General features: G+C 34.9%; 2 protein-coding genes and 1 long non-coding RNA gene across 3 annotated transcripts in view; all 3 read left to right on the forward strand.

The window, feature by feature from the left end:
* LOC126888542 (odorant receptor 94a-like) overlaps positions 1 to 18,787 on the forward strand; it is a 53,521-nt gene that overhangs the window by 20,172 nt on the left and 14,562 nt on the right. The gene's annotated exons all lie outside the window — the stretch shown is intronic.
* On the forward strand, positions 4,800 to 9,212 carry LOC126887669 (uncharacterized). The gene is made up of 2 exons (XM_050655304.1): positions 4,800 to 5,052; positions 5,315 to 9,212. Exon 2 carries the CDS (start codon positions 7,366 to 7,368, stop codon positions 8,779 to 8,781), a length of 1,416 nt encoding a protein of 471 aa, XP_050511261.1. The 5' UTR covers positions 4,800 to 5,052; positions 5,315 to 7,365; the 3' UTR covers positions 8,782 to 9,212.
* Positions 13,449 to 15,623, forward strand: LOC126887670 (uncharacterized). The gene is made up of 2 exons (XR_007699136.1): positions 13,449 to 14,482; positions 14,745 to 15,623. It is a non-coding gene; the product is annotated as an uncharacterized LOC126887670 (long non-coding RNA).

An 18,787-nucleotide genomic window follows, 5' to 3' on the forward strand; every position in this document is an offset into this window, starting at 1 on the left:
TTTTCCCATTAGGTCAAAAATAGTTCTACTACAATGTCATGTTTTGACGTTTATTTGTGTCACCTGAAATTAATTGTCAATTTTGAGGTTAATGCTCCTTAACGCTAACAACTATATTGTCATTGAGAGAGCGAAGTTGCCACAATTATCTAATATAATACAATGTATGTATTTATGTATCTAAATATATACAATGTATGTTCCCTATGTCCAGCTGAACGATTTACGCACTGTATAATACCCTGTAATTACTCTATTAAGTGTAATACCTTCGTATAGCGCTATGTTCCGGTGTACAACGAGGGTAACAGGAAGGACTTAGGTCTGTACAAAAATGGTAGGTACAGACACACTATGGAATATAAATAATGTCGGTTACTAGGGTTGGTTACTGGTGCTGGTTACAAGGTACTAGTTGTCGGTTACTAGGGCTGGTTACTGGTGCTGGTTACAAGGTACTAGTTGTCGGTTACTAGGGCTGCTTACTGGTGCTGGTTATAAGGTACTAGTTGCTAGGTGTCGTGGTGACTACTTGCTAGCGCTGGTAAAGGTCCCCAAGAAATTGGCCTACCAAGGAGAGAAAATACACTGTCAGTAGGGGCAAGACAGGAGAAACACAAGAGACTACACGCCTAATAATAGTTTTAAAGATATTTACCTGTGGTGGTATGTGGCCAACAAGAGAATTGTTTTCCTCAAACAAATGTGTCTTTCCTCAAACACCGCCAATGGTGGGAAAGCCTAGGAAAGACAGGGGATATTAGTCCAAGCGTACAACAACGACAAAACTATTGATTATGCTATCAACGTGATACTTGTAAAGAAAACGTATTTAACATGCTTAACCGTAGAGGTTATATCCTGTGACTAGGTCAAAATTTCTATCAGCCTACACAAATATTAAGGCCTATATATCCGTATTTGGCATACGCCTAATTATACGATGGTTTTTCATAAAACCAGACCATAAATTTGCTGATGAACTTGGGTTCTGGAAAACTATTTTTCCGACCGAAATATCAATGAGGAATGAAAAACAGGATATCAACTGTCTGTCTCTTATTGTCATTCCAGCCATAACCCAGAACGACACATCGAAACACAGAACCACTAATTGATGTAGTCACATGACAAGAACCGATGTCCAAAAACATGAGTAAAAGAAGGATAACACAACCATTACGACGATCTCAAACATTCCTAAATAAATCAACAGAACAGAACAATTCTTCTTATAACAACTAGCATAGGCGTAACCAGGGGGTTTTGAAATATTTAAATGTAGTGTACATATATTGTTTAATGTATTTAAATATATTAAATTGGAAATTAAATGTATTTAAATGATTTGTGAAGGTTGCATTAAAAACCGTAACAATCCAACCGCACAAGAGATGTAGTGACAATTTTTCATCGACGCAACAACCCGTCAATGAACAAGCAAAATTGTTATTGATAGTTTACGGAAATTTCAACGTAGCGCTACAACCCTGGGTGGGTCCTTGTTGACTGTACAACTTTTTTCCAATTTGTTAGGTCTTCCATCAACCTAGGGTCAAATGAAATGTTCATTTTCCGGAGATCTGCTTGGATGTTATCTTTTCATCGTATTCTGGGACATCCGAGTGGTCTTGTGCCTGTAGGAATCTCCTCCCATACCAGTGTTACAATTACAACTCTTCCGTTATGAAGTCTGTGCACGTGGCCTGCCCATCTTAGTCGGTGTGATTTAATTTCTTGGACAATACCGGTGTCATTGTAAAGTGCTTTTAATTCGATATTGGTTCTGATCCTACACTGGTTTGTGTTAATGTCGTGGTGAGGTCCGAAAATGTTTCTAAGTATTTTTCGTTCAAAACGTCTGAGCTTTTCTTCGTTTTATTTGGTCATTGTCCACGTTTTGCATCCATATGTTAGTCCAGGTCTGACGATGTATTTATAGATTTTGATCTTGAAACTTCGTGCAAGATTTTTGTAATCATATAATTACGGTCTTGTAATTACGGAAATTTGTAACACACAAGTTGTCAATTTTATTTACAAATTAACCAAGTTTGGTTTAATAGTATATTATTCAACGAGCATGTAATGTTGGCTATTACTCACGATGATAAAGTTTGTGACGTGAGCCGTAGGCGTGTCAAAGTGATGCAATAAACTACCCCAGATAATAGGGAACTTGCACATTTTTTTTATTAGATAATAATGTTCAGTTTTGTTTAAAAATGAGATTTCCAAAATTTCACTCTTCAAAAACTTGTAATAACTTAGAAATACATATTTAAAGTCTCCTGCGGTATAAAATAGTTCAAACGGCCCGTGACGTCACATAGTTTTGCATTAGTTTTGATTATGGTTATATTTCGCTGTGTCTAGGTACACGCTAACGTGTACGCAAATAAAAAAGTTAGGTAGACGTGAATTAAACTTCATCAAGCCAGTGACGTCATTATTTAGCTTGCGCAGTGACTATACATTTTAGTACATGCTATTTTGATATGTTTAGTGTTTGTTTGATAGAAAAATATTTGTTAAGGGAAGGGAAGCAGAACTATTCAGATGTTTCAAACTTAATTGTAATAAATCAATGTATATATATATATATATATATATATATATATATATATATATATATATATATATGAATTAAAACGCCATAATACATGGCATTGGAGCACAAATTCGTCAAAACTTCCGTGATTTAACTGGTACCAATAGACTGATATATCGATATTTCAAGGTCTCCCTCTCATCAGTCAGTCGAGCTGGTACTACAAATTAAATCACGGAAGTTTCTCTGGACGTCTCCAATAATTTCGCCACTCTAGTGGCAGCTTACAGAGGCGCCATCTCTTTTAATGGCAGGGAACGAAGACGATTTAATAATACCGTCTCCTATCCTCTGAGCTATCGGAATGTGCAAAAAGAATAAAGCTTCTAGCAAAGCTTGCTATTGCTTTTATGAATTAAAACGCCATAATACATGGCATTGGAGCACAAATTCGTCAAAACTTCCGTGATTTAACTGGTACCAATAGACTGATATATCGATATTTCAAGGTCTCCCTCTCATCAGTCAGTCGAGCTGGTACTACAAATTAAATCACGGAAGTTTCTCTGGACGTCTCCAATAATTTCGCCACTCTAGTGGCAGCTTACAGAGGCGCCATCTCTTTTGATGGCAGGGAACGAAGACGATTTAATAATACCGTCTCCTATCCTCTGAGCTATCGGAATGTGAAAAAGAATAAAGCTTCTAGCAAAGCTTGCTATTGCTTTTATGAATTAAAACGCCATAATACATGGCATTGGAGCACAAATTCGTCAAAACTTCCGTGATTTAACTGGTACCAATAGACTGATATATCGATATTTCAAGGTCTCCCTCTCATCAGTCAGTCGAGCTGGTACTACAAATTAAATCACGGAAGTTTCTCTGGACGTCTCCAATAATTTCGCCACTCTAGTGACAGCTTACAGAGGCGCCATCTCTTTTGATGGCAGGGAACGAAGACGATTTAATAATACCGTCTCCTATCCTCTGAGCTATCGGAATGTGCAAAAAGAATAAAGCTTCTAGCAAAGCTTGCTATTGCTTTTATGAATTAAAACGCCATAATACATGGCATTGGAGCACAAATTCGTCAAAACTTCCGTGATTTAACTGGTACCAATAGACTGATATATCGATATTTCAAGGTCTCCCTCTCATCAGTCAGTCGAGCTGGTACTACAAATTAAATCACGGAAGTTTCTCTGGACGTCTCCAATAATTTCGCCACTCTAGTGGCAACTTACAGAGGCGCCATCTCTTTTGACGAATTTGTGCTCCAATGCCATGTATTATGGCGTTTTAATTCATAAAAGCAATAGCAAGCTTTGCTAGAAGCTTTATTCTTTTTGCACATTCCGATAGCTCAGAGGATAGGAGACGGTATTATTAAATCGTCTTCGTTCCCTGCCATCAAAAGAGATGGCGCCTCTGTAAGCTGCCACTAGAGTGGCGAAATTATTGGAGACGTCCAGAGAAACTTCCGTGATTTAATTTGTAGTACCAGCTCGACTGACTGATGAGAGGGAGACCTTGAAATATCGATATATCAGTCTATTGGTACCAGTTAAATCACGGAAGTTTTGACGAATTTGTGCTGCAATGCCATGTATTATGGCGTTTTAATTCATAAAAGCAATAGCAAGCTTTGCTAGAAGCTTTATTCTTTTTGCACATTCCGATAGCTCAGAGGATAGGAGACGGTATTATTAAATCGTCTTCGTTCCCTGCCATCAAAAGAGATGGCGCCTCTGTAAGCTGCCACTAGAGTGGCGAAATTATTGGAGACGTCCAGAGAAACTTCCGTGATTTAATTTGTAGTACCAGCTCGACTGACTGATGAGAGGGAGACCTTGAAATATCGATATATCAGTCTATTGGTACCAGTTAAATCACGGAAGTTTTGACGAATTTGTGCTCCAATGCCATGTATTATGGCGTTTTAATTCATAAAAGCAATAGCAAGCTTTGCTAGAAGCTTTATTCTTTTTGCACATTCCGATAGCTCAGAGGATAGGAGACGGTATTATTAAACCGTCTTCGTTCCCTGCCATCAAAAGAGATGGCGCCTCTGTAAGCTGCCACTAGAGTGGCGAAATTATTGGAGACGTCCAGAGAAACTTCCGTGATTTAATTTGTAGTACCAGCTCGACTGACTGATGAGAGGGAGACCTTGAAATATCGATATATCAGTCTATTGGTACCAGTTAAATTGTAGCGTTCCGCTACGTTTACGAGTAGCCACTCCCGACAACCGTAATAATTAACATCGAATAACAAAAAGTTACCTTACGATCGAGGTAGGAAAATGAAAACAGAATTAGTGCTAGCTAACCAACGACTTAAGAAGGTCAAATACAGACAAATATGTGTTGGAGAAAAAACGGCAGATGTCATACATAAAAGAATAGGAGATATTCAATAAATCTATTTTGGAATTGCAATTACAAAGCAAGCTAAATATATCTGTAAAGATATAATATTCCTAAAATGAACGTCTGGTAAGTGATTTTATTTTAAAATTTCTTTTGGAAATTTAGGAAACACATATATCAAAATGAATAATTTTATACCTTAAAAAGTCAAATCTAGCAAAGTTACTTTTAGAAATATATTACTTAAGTAATAATGTAATTTCATTTTGGATAAATGACCTTCCCATTTATGTGGAAGAATATGTTCGGTTATCTTTTGTAACCGGTCTGTCTCACCTTGTATCCAGGAAAAAATTTCTAGATACCTAATGAGAACCTCTCTTTTTAGCCGTACCTAGAGAATTATAAAATAGAACCAAGCTTTTAATATCCCACAAAGACAACTTATATGGAAAATGCACTAAGAATAACATTCCTATTAATTATCTGGAACGTAAATCTTCCCTAAGATGTGTATACTCCTAGAGCCGCTTACCGTCTGATAAACCGGCACGTCCATAAGCCAACACTTGGAATTAGAGCTGAAGGAATTTCATCTAGATTGGAACAAAGATAAGTGTACTTAATTAATGTTCTCATTTATAGACCGAATTGTGTTCCGCAATATATTATATATTTATTCTACATTTGTTGTTAAGCATTAGATTATTTTTTAACTTCCCTTATCATATCTTTTACTATCGGTTGTGTCTACACAACAAATAATATGTTGTCAATTTTTCATCTAAATCTCAATGCATGTAAGGGAACATAAGTACTTATAGACCTAGAGCATTGGTCTCTATAGGGTTCATTACATAATAACTTAGGTATTGTGGTAGATAATATACAAGTATATTAATACGGTATTATGAAGAATATCATCTGGTTCTGTTGACTAGCACTCACTATTGTTTTTCTGTCTCTTTATTGTTTGTATCTGAAAGAAACGTAAACTCATATAAATCATTTAATAGTCGGAAACTTTTACGTTATCTGCTTATATCTTGGCAACCAAAATTTTAACATTACTCATATTCATTATTTATATTATTAATTAAATTTTACTATTATATATTCATCTTGCAAGCCAATGTTTTACATTATTATACATTATTTATATTTTTAGCTAGAAATTTTACATTATATATATATACATTAGTTACCAAAATCTTACTTTACATATATCTAGGTATTTTTTTTACACAATAAAAATAAGGTATACCTATTGGGTTTGTATCATTTCACCTGCACCTGATATCTCTCAACTATATGTGTTCATATAATATTTTATTTCAGGATTAAGTTATTTGGATTGTTTATATCTTTCTCCTTATTTCTCTCTCTCTCTTTCTCTCTCTCTCTTTCCCCCTCTCTCTCTCTCTATATCTCTCTCTCTCTCTATATATATATATATCTCTCCCTATATCTCTCTCTCTATATATCTCTCTCTATATCTCTCTCTCTCTCTTTTCTAGTCTCCCACACTGTTCTATCAACGAAGTAAAGGCTCTAAAAGGCATTTACTTCTGGCGCCCATCTTTGGTTTATTGATCATAGGTCAGTTCTTTTCTTTTAAGTATTTCATTACTTTTTAATTTTTCTGGTTTCTTCCTTTATCACTATCTCTTTCTCCCCTAAACAACAGCACGAAAATAAGCCGATCTCCACTTCCTGAGCTTTTACGTCTCATCCTCATCCTCATAAATAGTTTGTTATCTTCATTCTAATTTTAACTTGTTAAGCCGTTTCTCACTACCCCTTTCTTTCATCAATCAAATTTTAGTAAAAAAAAAAATATAACCCTACTATAAGGGTTACAAAGTGGCGAGCCCATCGTGGAGCTGTTGTTTTTCATTTAGGTGGTGATTTAGTGTTAGTTACACTACATTCTCTTATTCAATTTGGTTATTGCGAATTATCACTTACAGTTTGTTGTTGTTTTGGAAAAAAAAAAAGAAAAAGTTGATAGTAGCAGTGTATCATTTTGTTTTTTTTTTGAGAGAGTATACAGGTGTAAGGGAAATTATTTTAGAATTGAGGATATAGCATGAATTGTTGGGTGGTATACGAACATAAGTTAAAAGGTAATATATAAATGTTTATTGAAGGTGACGTTAATATTTAATAAACTGAATTTTTACATTTTTATACGTTACATATTTTTTGGTATCTTATAATTATTATGATATCCTGTACTGGCACTTGTATCCACACAATTATATATTTTGGGTTATAGGTATATGTTTATTAGGTTCTGATTTCTATCTCAATTTTAGATTACTGTATGCGATTAAATTTGCGGGCTTTGTGCCAGTTGTAAAATTTTTTTTTATTGAGTTTATCTATCTAACCTTCATTGGGGTGTTTTGTCTTGATACTGAAAGTTTCTTTTTTAAAATGTCCACTTTTAAAGTTGATCATTTACTGGTAAAAGAGTTAGATTACGAGCTTAAAATCCGAAGTATTGATGTTACTGAATATCCTACCGTCGAGGCTAAACGCAAAATATTGCGTGGAGCTCTGCGACAGGAGAAGGAAAATAGGAGTTTTCGGCAAATTTCTTCCTCCTGTATTCCCTTTGACAAACATAAGGAGGAGATTGAGGACACACTGAAAGACCTTACCCAGAAAATCGGGATATTCAGGGGTACAATACTGGATCCTACCTTTGCTAGATTGTCGTCTAGAGTAGCTCATTTATCTGGACGAGTAAGTCGCTTAGAGTGTGATACCGATGAACAGGAATTATACCAGAAAACCGTCGCAGTCAAAATCTTGGATATTGAAGGTGACCTCGATGCTCGGGGAAACCCAGCTGCTACCTCCACTCCAAATGCACCCATACACAATGCGTCACCCTTCCCATTTTCTAAATCTGCCCAAGTTCATAAATGGGGTATTTCTTTTTCTGGTACAGGTGATCGTGATACTGTTGTCGCTTTCTTAGAGAAAGTTGAATGTTTGCGAATCTCTAGATGTATTCCAGAGGATGACTTATTTGCAGCCTCCGCTGAGTTGTTTACCGGTCCTGCGTTCACTTGGTTTATGAATAATCGCTCTAACCTTTCTTGCTGGAAAGATCTGGTGCAAAAACTTAAAGCTGATTTCCTACCATATTCCTACCAAGATGATCTTTTGGATGACATTAAAAAGCGGAAACAACTCCAGAATGAACCCGTTACTATGTTTATCAACAACATCCTTGGGTTGTGTAGTCGTCTTGACATTCCTCTCACGGAATCCGAAAAGGTAAGAATCATCATGAAATCTTTGTTACCCTCATATCACTCTCAACTAGCTCTTGTAGAAATCCGTAGTATCGACGAACTTACGGAAAAATGTAAGCGGTTAGAAGAAACATTTTCTTGGTCTAATCAACCCTCAACTGTAGTTTCGTCTCGTCCTTTCCCGTCTTCTAGTCAGAATTCCTTTTCACGAAATCGATCATGGCAAAATAAAGTACCGAAACACAATGTATCTACCGTTACCTCCACGATCGTATGTTGGAATTGTTATACTCAGGGACATGCCTTCTCTGCATGCCCAAACCCCAGATTGCGTCCCTTTTGTTTTGGGTGTGGCCTTGAAAATACCACTAAACCCAGGTGTAGGAATTGTCAGGGAAACGGTCGTTTAGAGGATTGTACCCTGAGCCCTCCTCTGACAGTCTCTCCATCAGGGAATTCCGTAACTTCCATAAACAATACAGGACTCAACACGTCAAGCCCTCCCGTACCTTCTACCAGTCGAAAAGGGAAAGGTATTTCGTCCAAAAAGACAACAACTTCAAACAACAACCTATCTCAAGATTAAGTTTTCTGAAGCAGACACCCTTTAATGTCGAATCAGATAATGATAGTGTTTCTTTCTCAGTATCTTCATTAAATCTCCCATCTCCTTGTCTCGAACAAGAACTTAACTCTGCGTTAATTCCGTTACCTTTACCTTCTTCCAGAAAAATTAAGGAAGGAGATACCTGTCTACCTATATCTCAATTTTCTGGCAACACCATAGTGATTGATAAAACAACCTTAGATTTAAATTCTCTATTAGTTAGGAAACATAACGATAATCGTCCGTATCTCCCTATCGAAGTATTAGGTCAATCTTGTTTAGCACTTCTGGACAGTGGTTCAAACATATCTTTACTAGGTTCTTTATCTCTTCGTTTAATAGACAACGATAAAGTCAAAGTTAACCCGATTTCTTCTCTTCAAGTATCGACTGCTGATGGCACTGTACAACCCATCACCGGCAAATTCGTAACAGAAGTCTCTGTAGCGAATATCCGCAGAAATGTTACTTTTTATGTTATCCCCTCAGTGCAAAATTCAGTTATCCTTGGAATGGACTTTCTTAATGTTTTTAATAGCACACTTAACTGCTCTGATTTTTCTATGTCTATATCTTCATTTAATATTTCGAGCTTGAATGCCGTACAAGATTTTTCTAGTTTATCAAATGAGGAACAAAATCAGTTACAAGAAACTATCTCCAAGTTTAATTCTATCTCCTCTACGGATAAGTTAGGCCGTACTACCTTGCTTTCCCATTCTATTGAAGTGAATAATCCCACACCATTTAGGCAATACCAATATCCGATACCCCAAGCGTGGCAAAAAGATTTAGACCAAGAGATTGATGAAATGCTTAAACTTAATATCATCGAACCGTCTACCTCTTCCTATAGTAGTCCATTATGGCTCACGAAAAAAAAGAATGGATCATTTAGGGTCTGTTTTGATGGACGTAAGTTAAACAGCATCACAGTAAATCGGGATGCTTACCCGATCCCTCGAATTGATATTATCTTGAGCAAACTTCAAAACTCGAAGTTCATATCGTCTATAGATCTTTCAAAAGCTTTTTTACAAATACCTCTTAGTACTGAAAGTAGGAAATATACCGCTTTTGCCGTCAATGGTAAAGGATTGTTTCAATTTGTAACAATGCCTTTTGGGTTAGTATCTGCTCCCCAAACTATGTGTCGTCTCATGGATATAGTAATAGGTCCTCAGTTAGAGTCCTACGTGTTTTATTATCTTGATGATATCTTGGTAGTCACCCCGGATTTTTCTACTCATATCGAAATTTTGAATAAATTATTTGTCCGGTTAAAAGAGGCCAATTTAACGGTTAATCTTGATAAATGTCAATTTTGTCGACCAAGTTTGAAGTTTTTAGGCTATATGGTTGATAACCAGGGTCTTAGGACAGACCCTGAAAAGGTCGCCGCTATAAGAGATTTTCCCATCCCAAAAACTACCACCCAAGTTCGCAGAATTTTAGGCATGTGTGGATATTATCGTCGGTTTGTTCCGTCTTATTCTACCTTACTATCACCCCTTACTGATCTTCTGAAGGATAGGAAAAAAGGCCAAACGATTATTTGGACTCCTGAGGCCGATGAAGCGTTTAGGCGCGTTAAAGATGCACTAACGAGCGCTCCAGTCATGATCTCACCTAATTTTAACGAACATTTTTATCTGATGACCGATTGTTCTAACACCGCTTCTGGTGGCGTGCTATTTCAGGTGAAAGATGGCTCTGAACACCCAATAGCTTATACAAGTAAGAAACTGAATAAGGCGCAGAAAAACTATTCGACTACGGAGAAAGAACTATTAGCTATTATTCAGGGTTTAGAAGCTTTTCGTTATTATTTAGAGGGTCGTAATTTCACGATAATTACGGACCATAGTTCTTTGGTATGGCTTCACAGCATGAAAAACCCTTCTCAGAGACTTTCCCGATGGATATGTAAACTTACTGCCTATTCGTATAAGATTGTCCATCGAAAGGCAGCCGGAGTAGTGGTTGCTGATGCTCTTTCCCGTGTTTTTGATATTAATGTTTTAGATCTATCTTCATTAACTCCTGATGCGTGGTATCAAAATATGGTAGATAAGGTTACTCAAGACCCACAAAGATATCCCGATTTTAAGGTGGAGAACAATGTGCTGTACAAACACATTTTAAGTCCTGTTGAGGTATTATCGAATATGACCGAATGGAAAATAGTTGTACCTACGCCAAACAGGGAAAATATTTTGCGTATGTGTCATGACGAAGTTACTGCTGGCCATTTTGGTTTCTATAAAACTTACCACCGTATTGCTGAGTTATATTATTGGCCTGGCATGCGCAAATCCATTAAAAGGTACATCTCTAAATGCATAGTTTGTGCTACTTGTAAACCAAGTAACTTACCACAAGCTGGTCTTATGGGTTCTTTTAGAAATATTAATTTCCCTTGGCAGATGATTTCTCTCGATTTAATTGGTCCATACCCTCGTAGCTATACAGGAAATACTTATTGTCTCGTAGTAGTGGACTATTTCACCAAATTTCCTTTGGTTTGCCCTCTTCGGAAAGCCACAGTCCCAGCAATTATTAAGTATTTGGAAGAACAAGTATTTTTAGTATTTGGTGTTCCTCAAATTGTCTCCTGTGACAATGGGCCCCAATTTATCTCGAACGCTTTCAAGACTCTTATGTCCAAATATAGGGTGCAGAAGATTTTCTATAATGCTGCATATCACCCTCAAGCGAACCACTCAGAACGTGTAAATCGTAGTATTGTTACCGCTTTAAGGTCTTATACATTTGAGGACCATAGGTCGTGGGATCAATACATTCATTCTGTTGCCCAAGCCATAAGGACTTCCACTCACGAGGTCACTAAATGTTCTCCCGCGTATCTTAACTTTGGTCGAAATGTTCCTCTCTCAGGCGATTATTTTGGTTTAATTTCCGATAATACAACTACTTTACCACAAGTTTCTGAGAATCTTCATCGACTAGAGGATCTCCAAAACCTACCCCCTATATTTGCCGATATTCGGAAGAGATTGAAATCTTCTTATTTACGTTCCCAGAAATATTATAATTTAAGGAAAAGACCGTTACGTTTTTATCCTGGAGACCGAGTCCTAAAACGAAATTTTGTGAAATCAAGTAAAAATGATGCCATAGCGGCGAAATTTTGTCAGAAGTATATTCCATGTACGGTTTTAAAAGTCATATCGCCTCTTGTCTATGAACTAAAAGACAATTCGTCCAATAAACGAATTGGTCGTTTTCATGTCAAAGATCTCCTACCTGATAAAACAGTCATGGATTCTGAGTCCTCGACCTCAGAGGATGATTAGGTATTAACTTGCGTTCTGCATTAATTTTGGAACCTTTTATCGCAGTCTGCAACTTGCTAGTTTCCTAAAAAAACTCTTATTTTTGCTATTTGGTAATTATTATTTTTACCTCTGCTCTTGATTTTACCTTGATAGTTAAGTGTTCACATATATTATGGACTCAGCGTTTGCACAGGGAATGTCATAACATTTGTCTGGTGTAATAAATGCATTATACAGGGTATTCCATTATTATCACTTCTCAAAATATTAGACTGTTATAGGTAAATTGCTTTTAAATATTGTCTTTTCACTTTTATTAGTAAATTTTGTTGTATATGGGTATATAGGTGTATCTAAGCATAATACGTGGGTTCGAATTCGTTGATCAAATTCCGGACTAGATCGTTAGCGGATTTCGTAATCCATGCTATATTTTGTGATGGATGTACTTTTACCTGGAGTCGCTATGTGGCGAATATGGTCGTTGACCATCTTCGGTTCAGTAGCATAGATTAAGTCTTCATCAAGTTATACAATGGATTTTTTTCTTGTACAAGGCGATAACCCAATACCTTTAATATTAATTTCGTTGATGGTTGTTATATCAATAATTTTGGGAGAATACATTCATTAGCTGTTGTTTAGTGACTACTCTAATATTTGGTTTTCGTTTTCTTATGCATTGGTCCACTATAGTAGTCCAGTTCGGACCTCTTCTGTCATTGATTTTAGGAACTGATCTATAAATATACGGTTTCAGATGAAATTGTTTGATTTTGGTTCTTAAATTTTAGTTTTACCTTTGAGAAATTGTAGTTAAGAACTTACTTGTGTTGATGCTTATACATGTGTTAGTATAAAAATACACTGATTATCAAACGTTTTGGTATATCGTACACTGAAATCAGCTGTAGCCTTAGGCTATAGATTTATCGGATACAGATATTAAGTTAGGTTATCTTTAGGTTACCTTTCAATGATTATTACCTGTGATTATATTAAGTCAATTCGGGAATGGATTATGAATTATACTGACGGAACCATATTTGGATGGATACGATAATGGCTATCCATTTGTGGAACTGTTTTGTTTGTCCATTTTTTGTTTTGCTGTGCATTCTTAACTACCTGGTTTATATCTGCATTGGATATATAATATATTTAACTTAGCGTATCGTACTTCACTTTATCTTATCTTATCTTATCTTACCTAAGAGAGTTATGTTACATCTCTATTTCCTTACCTTAAGTTATCTTTGATACCATGTTTTGAATCGGTTGGAGAATATCCTGGTTACTCTCGGTTGAATATGTCAACAATAAATTTTGTGTTCATCGTTGGATTAACTTAGGTGCTAATATCCAAATCGATAGTGAGTCCGATAGTGAGTAAGGCCAAATTTAATGGTTCTTTATGTAGTTGGGTGGATACTTTGTTTTAGTCAGGAATATTTTTTTCTAGTACCTTTAGTTCACGTTGATCACAATTTGGGGTTACGTGTAATCTAAGCCTTTAATGTGAACGATTTAATAAGTTTAATTGATGTAAGTAATGGTACAACAAGAATAACTATTAGTAAACTTTAAGATACCTAGTATACGGTTCATTCGTAAATAAAGTCTGGATGCAGATCATCAGACTAGTCCTTGTCTACGTTAAGGAAGGAAAAGTTCCTTTCTCGCGATCTCCGTAAACCATACCGGTTCCGGAATCTTGGGAACTTACCTTGATGCACTCTTGTGTTGGATCCACACAAGTGTGTCATACTTTTGTGCCCGCACTCTTCCATGCTCGGAAGCATGAGAAGTGTTGCCTTTTATTTCCCTTGTGTAAATATGTGGTATAATGTGGATGTTTACCCACTTTGAGCCAAATTCAAAATTAATGTTTTAGGTTAGATTAGATTAGTTAGTTGATGTACTAATCCTATCTTTAACTTTGTGGAGTGGTTGTGACTGTAACTACAGCTACAACTGCTAGGAGCTACTACTCCTGACCCATATTAAAGTACTAACCCTGCCAAGAATAAACTTCGTTTTGGTTTTTGCCAGAATAATTTTCTGAAGGAAAATTATATCGAGTGGAGGGGGAATGTAGCGTTCCGCTACGTTTACGAGTAGCCACTCCCGACAACCGTAATAATTAACATCGAATAACAAAAAGTTACCTTACGATCGAGGTAGGAAAATGAAAACAGAATTAGTGCTAGCTAACCAACGACTTAAGAAGGTCAAATACAGACAAATATGTGTTGGAGAAAAAACGGCAGATGTCATACATAAAAGAATAGGAGATATTCAATAAATCTATTTTGGAATTGCAATTACAAAGCAAGCTAAATATATCTGTAAAGATATAATATTCCTAAAATGAACGTCTGGTAAGTGATTTTATTTTAAAATTTCTTTTGGAAATTTAGGAAACACATATATCAAAATGAATAATTTTATACCTTAAAAAGTCAAATCTAGCAAAGTTACTTTTAGAAATATATTACTTAAGTAATAATGTAATTTCATTTTGGATAAATGACCTTCCCATTTATGTGGAAGAATATGTTCGGTTATCTTTTGTAACCGGTCTGTCTCACCTTGTATCCAGGAAAAAATTTCTAGATACCTAATGAGAACCTCTCTTTTTAGCCGTACCTAGAGAATTATAAAATAGAACCAAGCTTTTAATATCCCACAAAGACAACTTATATGGAAAATGCACTAAGAATAACATTCCTATTAATTATCTGGAACGTAAATCTTCCCTAAGATGTGTATACTCCTAGAGCCGCTTACCGTCTGATAAACCGGCACGTCCATAAGCCAACACTTGGAATTAGAGCTGAAGGAATTTCATCTAGATTGGAACAAAGATAAGTGTACTTAATTAATGTTCTCATTTATAGACCGAATTGTGTTCCGCAATATATTATATATTTATTCTACATTTGTTGTTAAGCATTAGATTATTTTTTAACTTCCCTTATCATATCTTTTACTATCGGTTGTGTCTACACAACAAATAATATGTTGTCAATTTTTCATCTAAATCTCAATGCATGTAAGGGAACATAAGTACTTATAGACCTAGAGCATTGGTCTCTATAGGGTTCATTACATAATAACTTAGGTATTGTGGTAGATAATATACAAGTATATTAATACGGTATTATGAAGAATATCATCTGGTTCTGTTGACTAGCACTCACTATTGTTTTTCTGTCTCTTTATTGTTTGTATCTGAAAGAAACGTAAACTCATATAAATCATTTAATAGTCGGAAACTTTTACGTTATCTGCTTATATCTTGGCAACCAAAATTTTAACATTACTCATATTCATTATTTATATTATTAATTAAATTTTACTATTATATATTCATCTTGCAAGCCAATGTTTTACATTATTATACATTATTTATATTTTTAGCTAGAAATTTTACATTATATATATATACATTAGTTACCAAAATCTTACTTTACATATATCTAGGTATTTTTTTTACACAATAAAAATAAGGTATACCTATTGGGTTTGTATCATTTCACCTGCACCTGATATCTCTCAACTATATGTGTTCATATAATATTTTATTTCAGGATTAAGTTATTTGGATTGTTTATATCTTTCTCCTTATTTCTCTCTCTCTCTTTCTCTCTCTCTCTTTCCCCCTCTCTCTCTCTCTATATCTCTCTCTCTCTCTATATATATATCTCTCCCTATATCTCTCTCTCTATATATCTCTCTCTCTATATCTCTCTCTCTCTCTTTTCTAGTCTCCCACACTGTTCTATCAACGAAGTAAAGGCTCTAAAAGGCATTTACTTCTGGCGCCCATCTTTGGTTTATTGATCATAGGTCAGTTCTTTTCTTTTAAGTATTTCATTACTTTTTAATTTTTCTGGTTTCTTCCTTTATCACTATCTCTTTCTCCCCTAAACAACAGCACGAAAATAAGCCGATCTCCACTTCCTGAGCTTTTACGTCTCATCCTCATCCTCATAAATAGTTTGTTATCTTCATTCTAATTTTAACTTGTTAAGCCGTTTCTCACTACCCCTTTCTTTCATCAATCAAATTTTAGTAAAAAAAAAAATATAACCCTACTATAAGGGTTACAAAATCACGGAAGTTTTGACGAATTTGTGCTCCAATGCCATGTATTATGGCGTTTTAATTCATAAAAGCAATAGCAAGCTTTGCTAGAAGCTTTATTCTTTTTGCATATATATATATATATATATATATATATATATATATATATATATATATATATATACAGTGGAACCTCGATTATCCGTCAGGGCACCGGACCAAGTGTATGACGGATAATCGAAAAGACGGTTAACAGAACATTAACAAAACTTAATTGATCAAACCACTAAGTGACACAATCAATGTTCGAATTTGACTCAAATTTAATTATGGTGACACACAGATATTGACTGTAATAATTATTGTGCTGTGCATTTTTATTTTCGGCTTGCGATTCTAAAAATAGAACTCTAAAAGCACGGTATCATTTATCGCCTATTTAAATTGAAATTTAATCCAGAGCCCTGAATAAGAACAAAAATTATTTACATAAAATAATGCGGTGGTGGCATAACTGCACGTGTACGTTTCAAAGAATTTCGTTTGGCTTATCGCAATGCTCAAACAAAATGAATTGATGACTAAATTTTTACTTATGTAGTCAATATAACTTATGTAGGTATGGACCCTGGCGGTTAACAGAGGTGACGGTTAATAGAGAGACGGATAATCGAGGTTCCACTGTATATATATAAAATATATATTTAGGTTAGCAAAATAATTATATGTATTTGGTTGACATGACATGTAGGTACAAAATATTGTTAAAATAATTTTTATATGTAAGTGAATTATTATAATCAACTATTCTAAATGCAAAATAAGCCACAATTTAACTAAAAAAATTATTTTATTAACGTTTCGACATCCAAATCGGATGTAATTGTCAAAATACAAAAATTAGTCAGATTAAATAAATTATTAGAAAAAATTTTTTAGTAAGCAACAACATTTTTGTTTAATTTAATAATATTTTTTATTTTGACAACGACATCCGGTTTAGACGTCGAAACGTTAATAAAATCAATTTTTTAGTTAAATTGTGGCTTAGTTCTCATTTAAAATAGTTGATTACAAAAATTCCACAAGGATAATATGGTCCAAGAGCTGTGAGACATTTTTGAGTAGGTATTTTAGGCAACCTGAAAATTTTTCAGGTGACTCTTCCATAATAGCCTAATACAAAAATGCCGGTCTGGCTGGAGGGTAGCGGTTATTTTCCCCAAACATCCCCCCCAAAGTTAAAAAAAAGTGTAAAAATTGTTATTACAAAAAATATCATTGACGTGACTTTAAAGTAAATTTAAATATTCGAATATAAAGAAAATAAACAGGCCAGGCGATTTGAGGGCGATTTTAACTCTGCAAGATACTTGCATGGGCGCCCCAGGATTATTTTCAGGGGATGCATCTGAACTTCAGAAGATTTCATCTGAATCTGTACATACTATTAACGAGTATAAAATATACAACTATACATGCAACGCTATGCACATTCCTTCCGGACAGGGAAGTACAATTATTATTTTGACAGGGTATTTTTTTAATATCAAAAATAAATATTCTAAAAAAGACAGAATTTTTTTTGGTGAAATTTTCCAACTGCCATGTGATCAAACAAATTACGCGTACATATAAATGAAAAGCGCTATAGGTAAGCAGCAGTGTGAGAAAGAGCGTATACCGATAGCTGTTTGCGTTCTCTGTTGTACCTGAGCGAGTCCGTTCGCTCTAGAAAAATCACGTGACCTGGCGATCCCATGTTGTTGTGTCTCGAAACGTTAGAGTAATTATTATATATTATAGTTTTTTAAGTAACTTTTTCTTAATTAAAGGAAAATAATACGTACTATACAATAGATTTTGCAAATATGATAGAAAAAGACAGATTTATTATTATAAATATATAGGTAGAAAAGTATAAAAGTATAAAGTAAATTAATTCTGTGTCCGAATCTTGTACTTGTTCTTCAAATTCCTCATCTGTGCTTAAATATTCACTGTCTTCTTCTTCGTCAGACTCCCCTCGAGACTCAGATTCCTCTTCTACATGATCTGTAAATAGTTGTAATATGTATTTAGAATTAATTAAAAATTAATTAGCGATAATTTAATTGAATTACTACGTATTCTCTGTCCTTTTATACGGAGTCGAAGCCTGGACAATCACGGGCGCATCTGAAGAAAGACTTGCCATTGTTGAGATGTGCTGTTATTGAATAATGTAAAAAATATCATGAACACAGCACGTAACAAACACGGAAACATTAAGAAAGATGAAAAAGGCAAAAGAAATACTCAACACTATAAAGGAAAGAAAGATGAGCCAAAATAAATATTCATTCTCTTCTTCTTCGTCAGACTCCCCTCGAGACTCAGATTCCTCTTCTACCTGATCTGTAAATAGTTGTAAATATGTATTTAGAATTAATTAAAAATTAATGTATAACTAATACTTAATACTTTTCCTTATATTATAAATTACATCATGTTTTTTATTTCTTAGTATATGACCAAAGTAGCTCATTTTTCCTTCCTTCATAGTGGTGAGTATTTTTTTGACTTTTTATCTTTATTAATGTTTCCGTGTTTGTTAC

Source organism: Diabrotica virgifera, chromosome 7 (assembly GCF_917563875.1).
Source record: "Diabrotica virgifera virgifera chromosome 7, PGI_DIABVI_V3a".
NCBI classification, from domain to species: Eukaryota; Metazoa; Arthropoda; class Insecta; order Coleoptera; family Chrysomelidae; genus Diabrotica; species Diabrotica virgifera.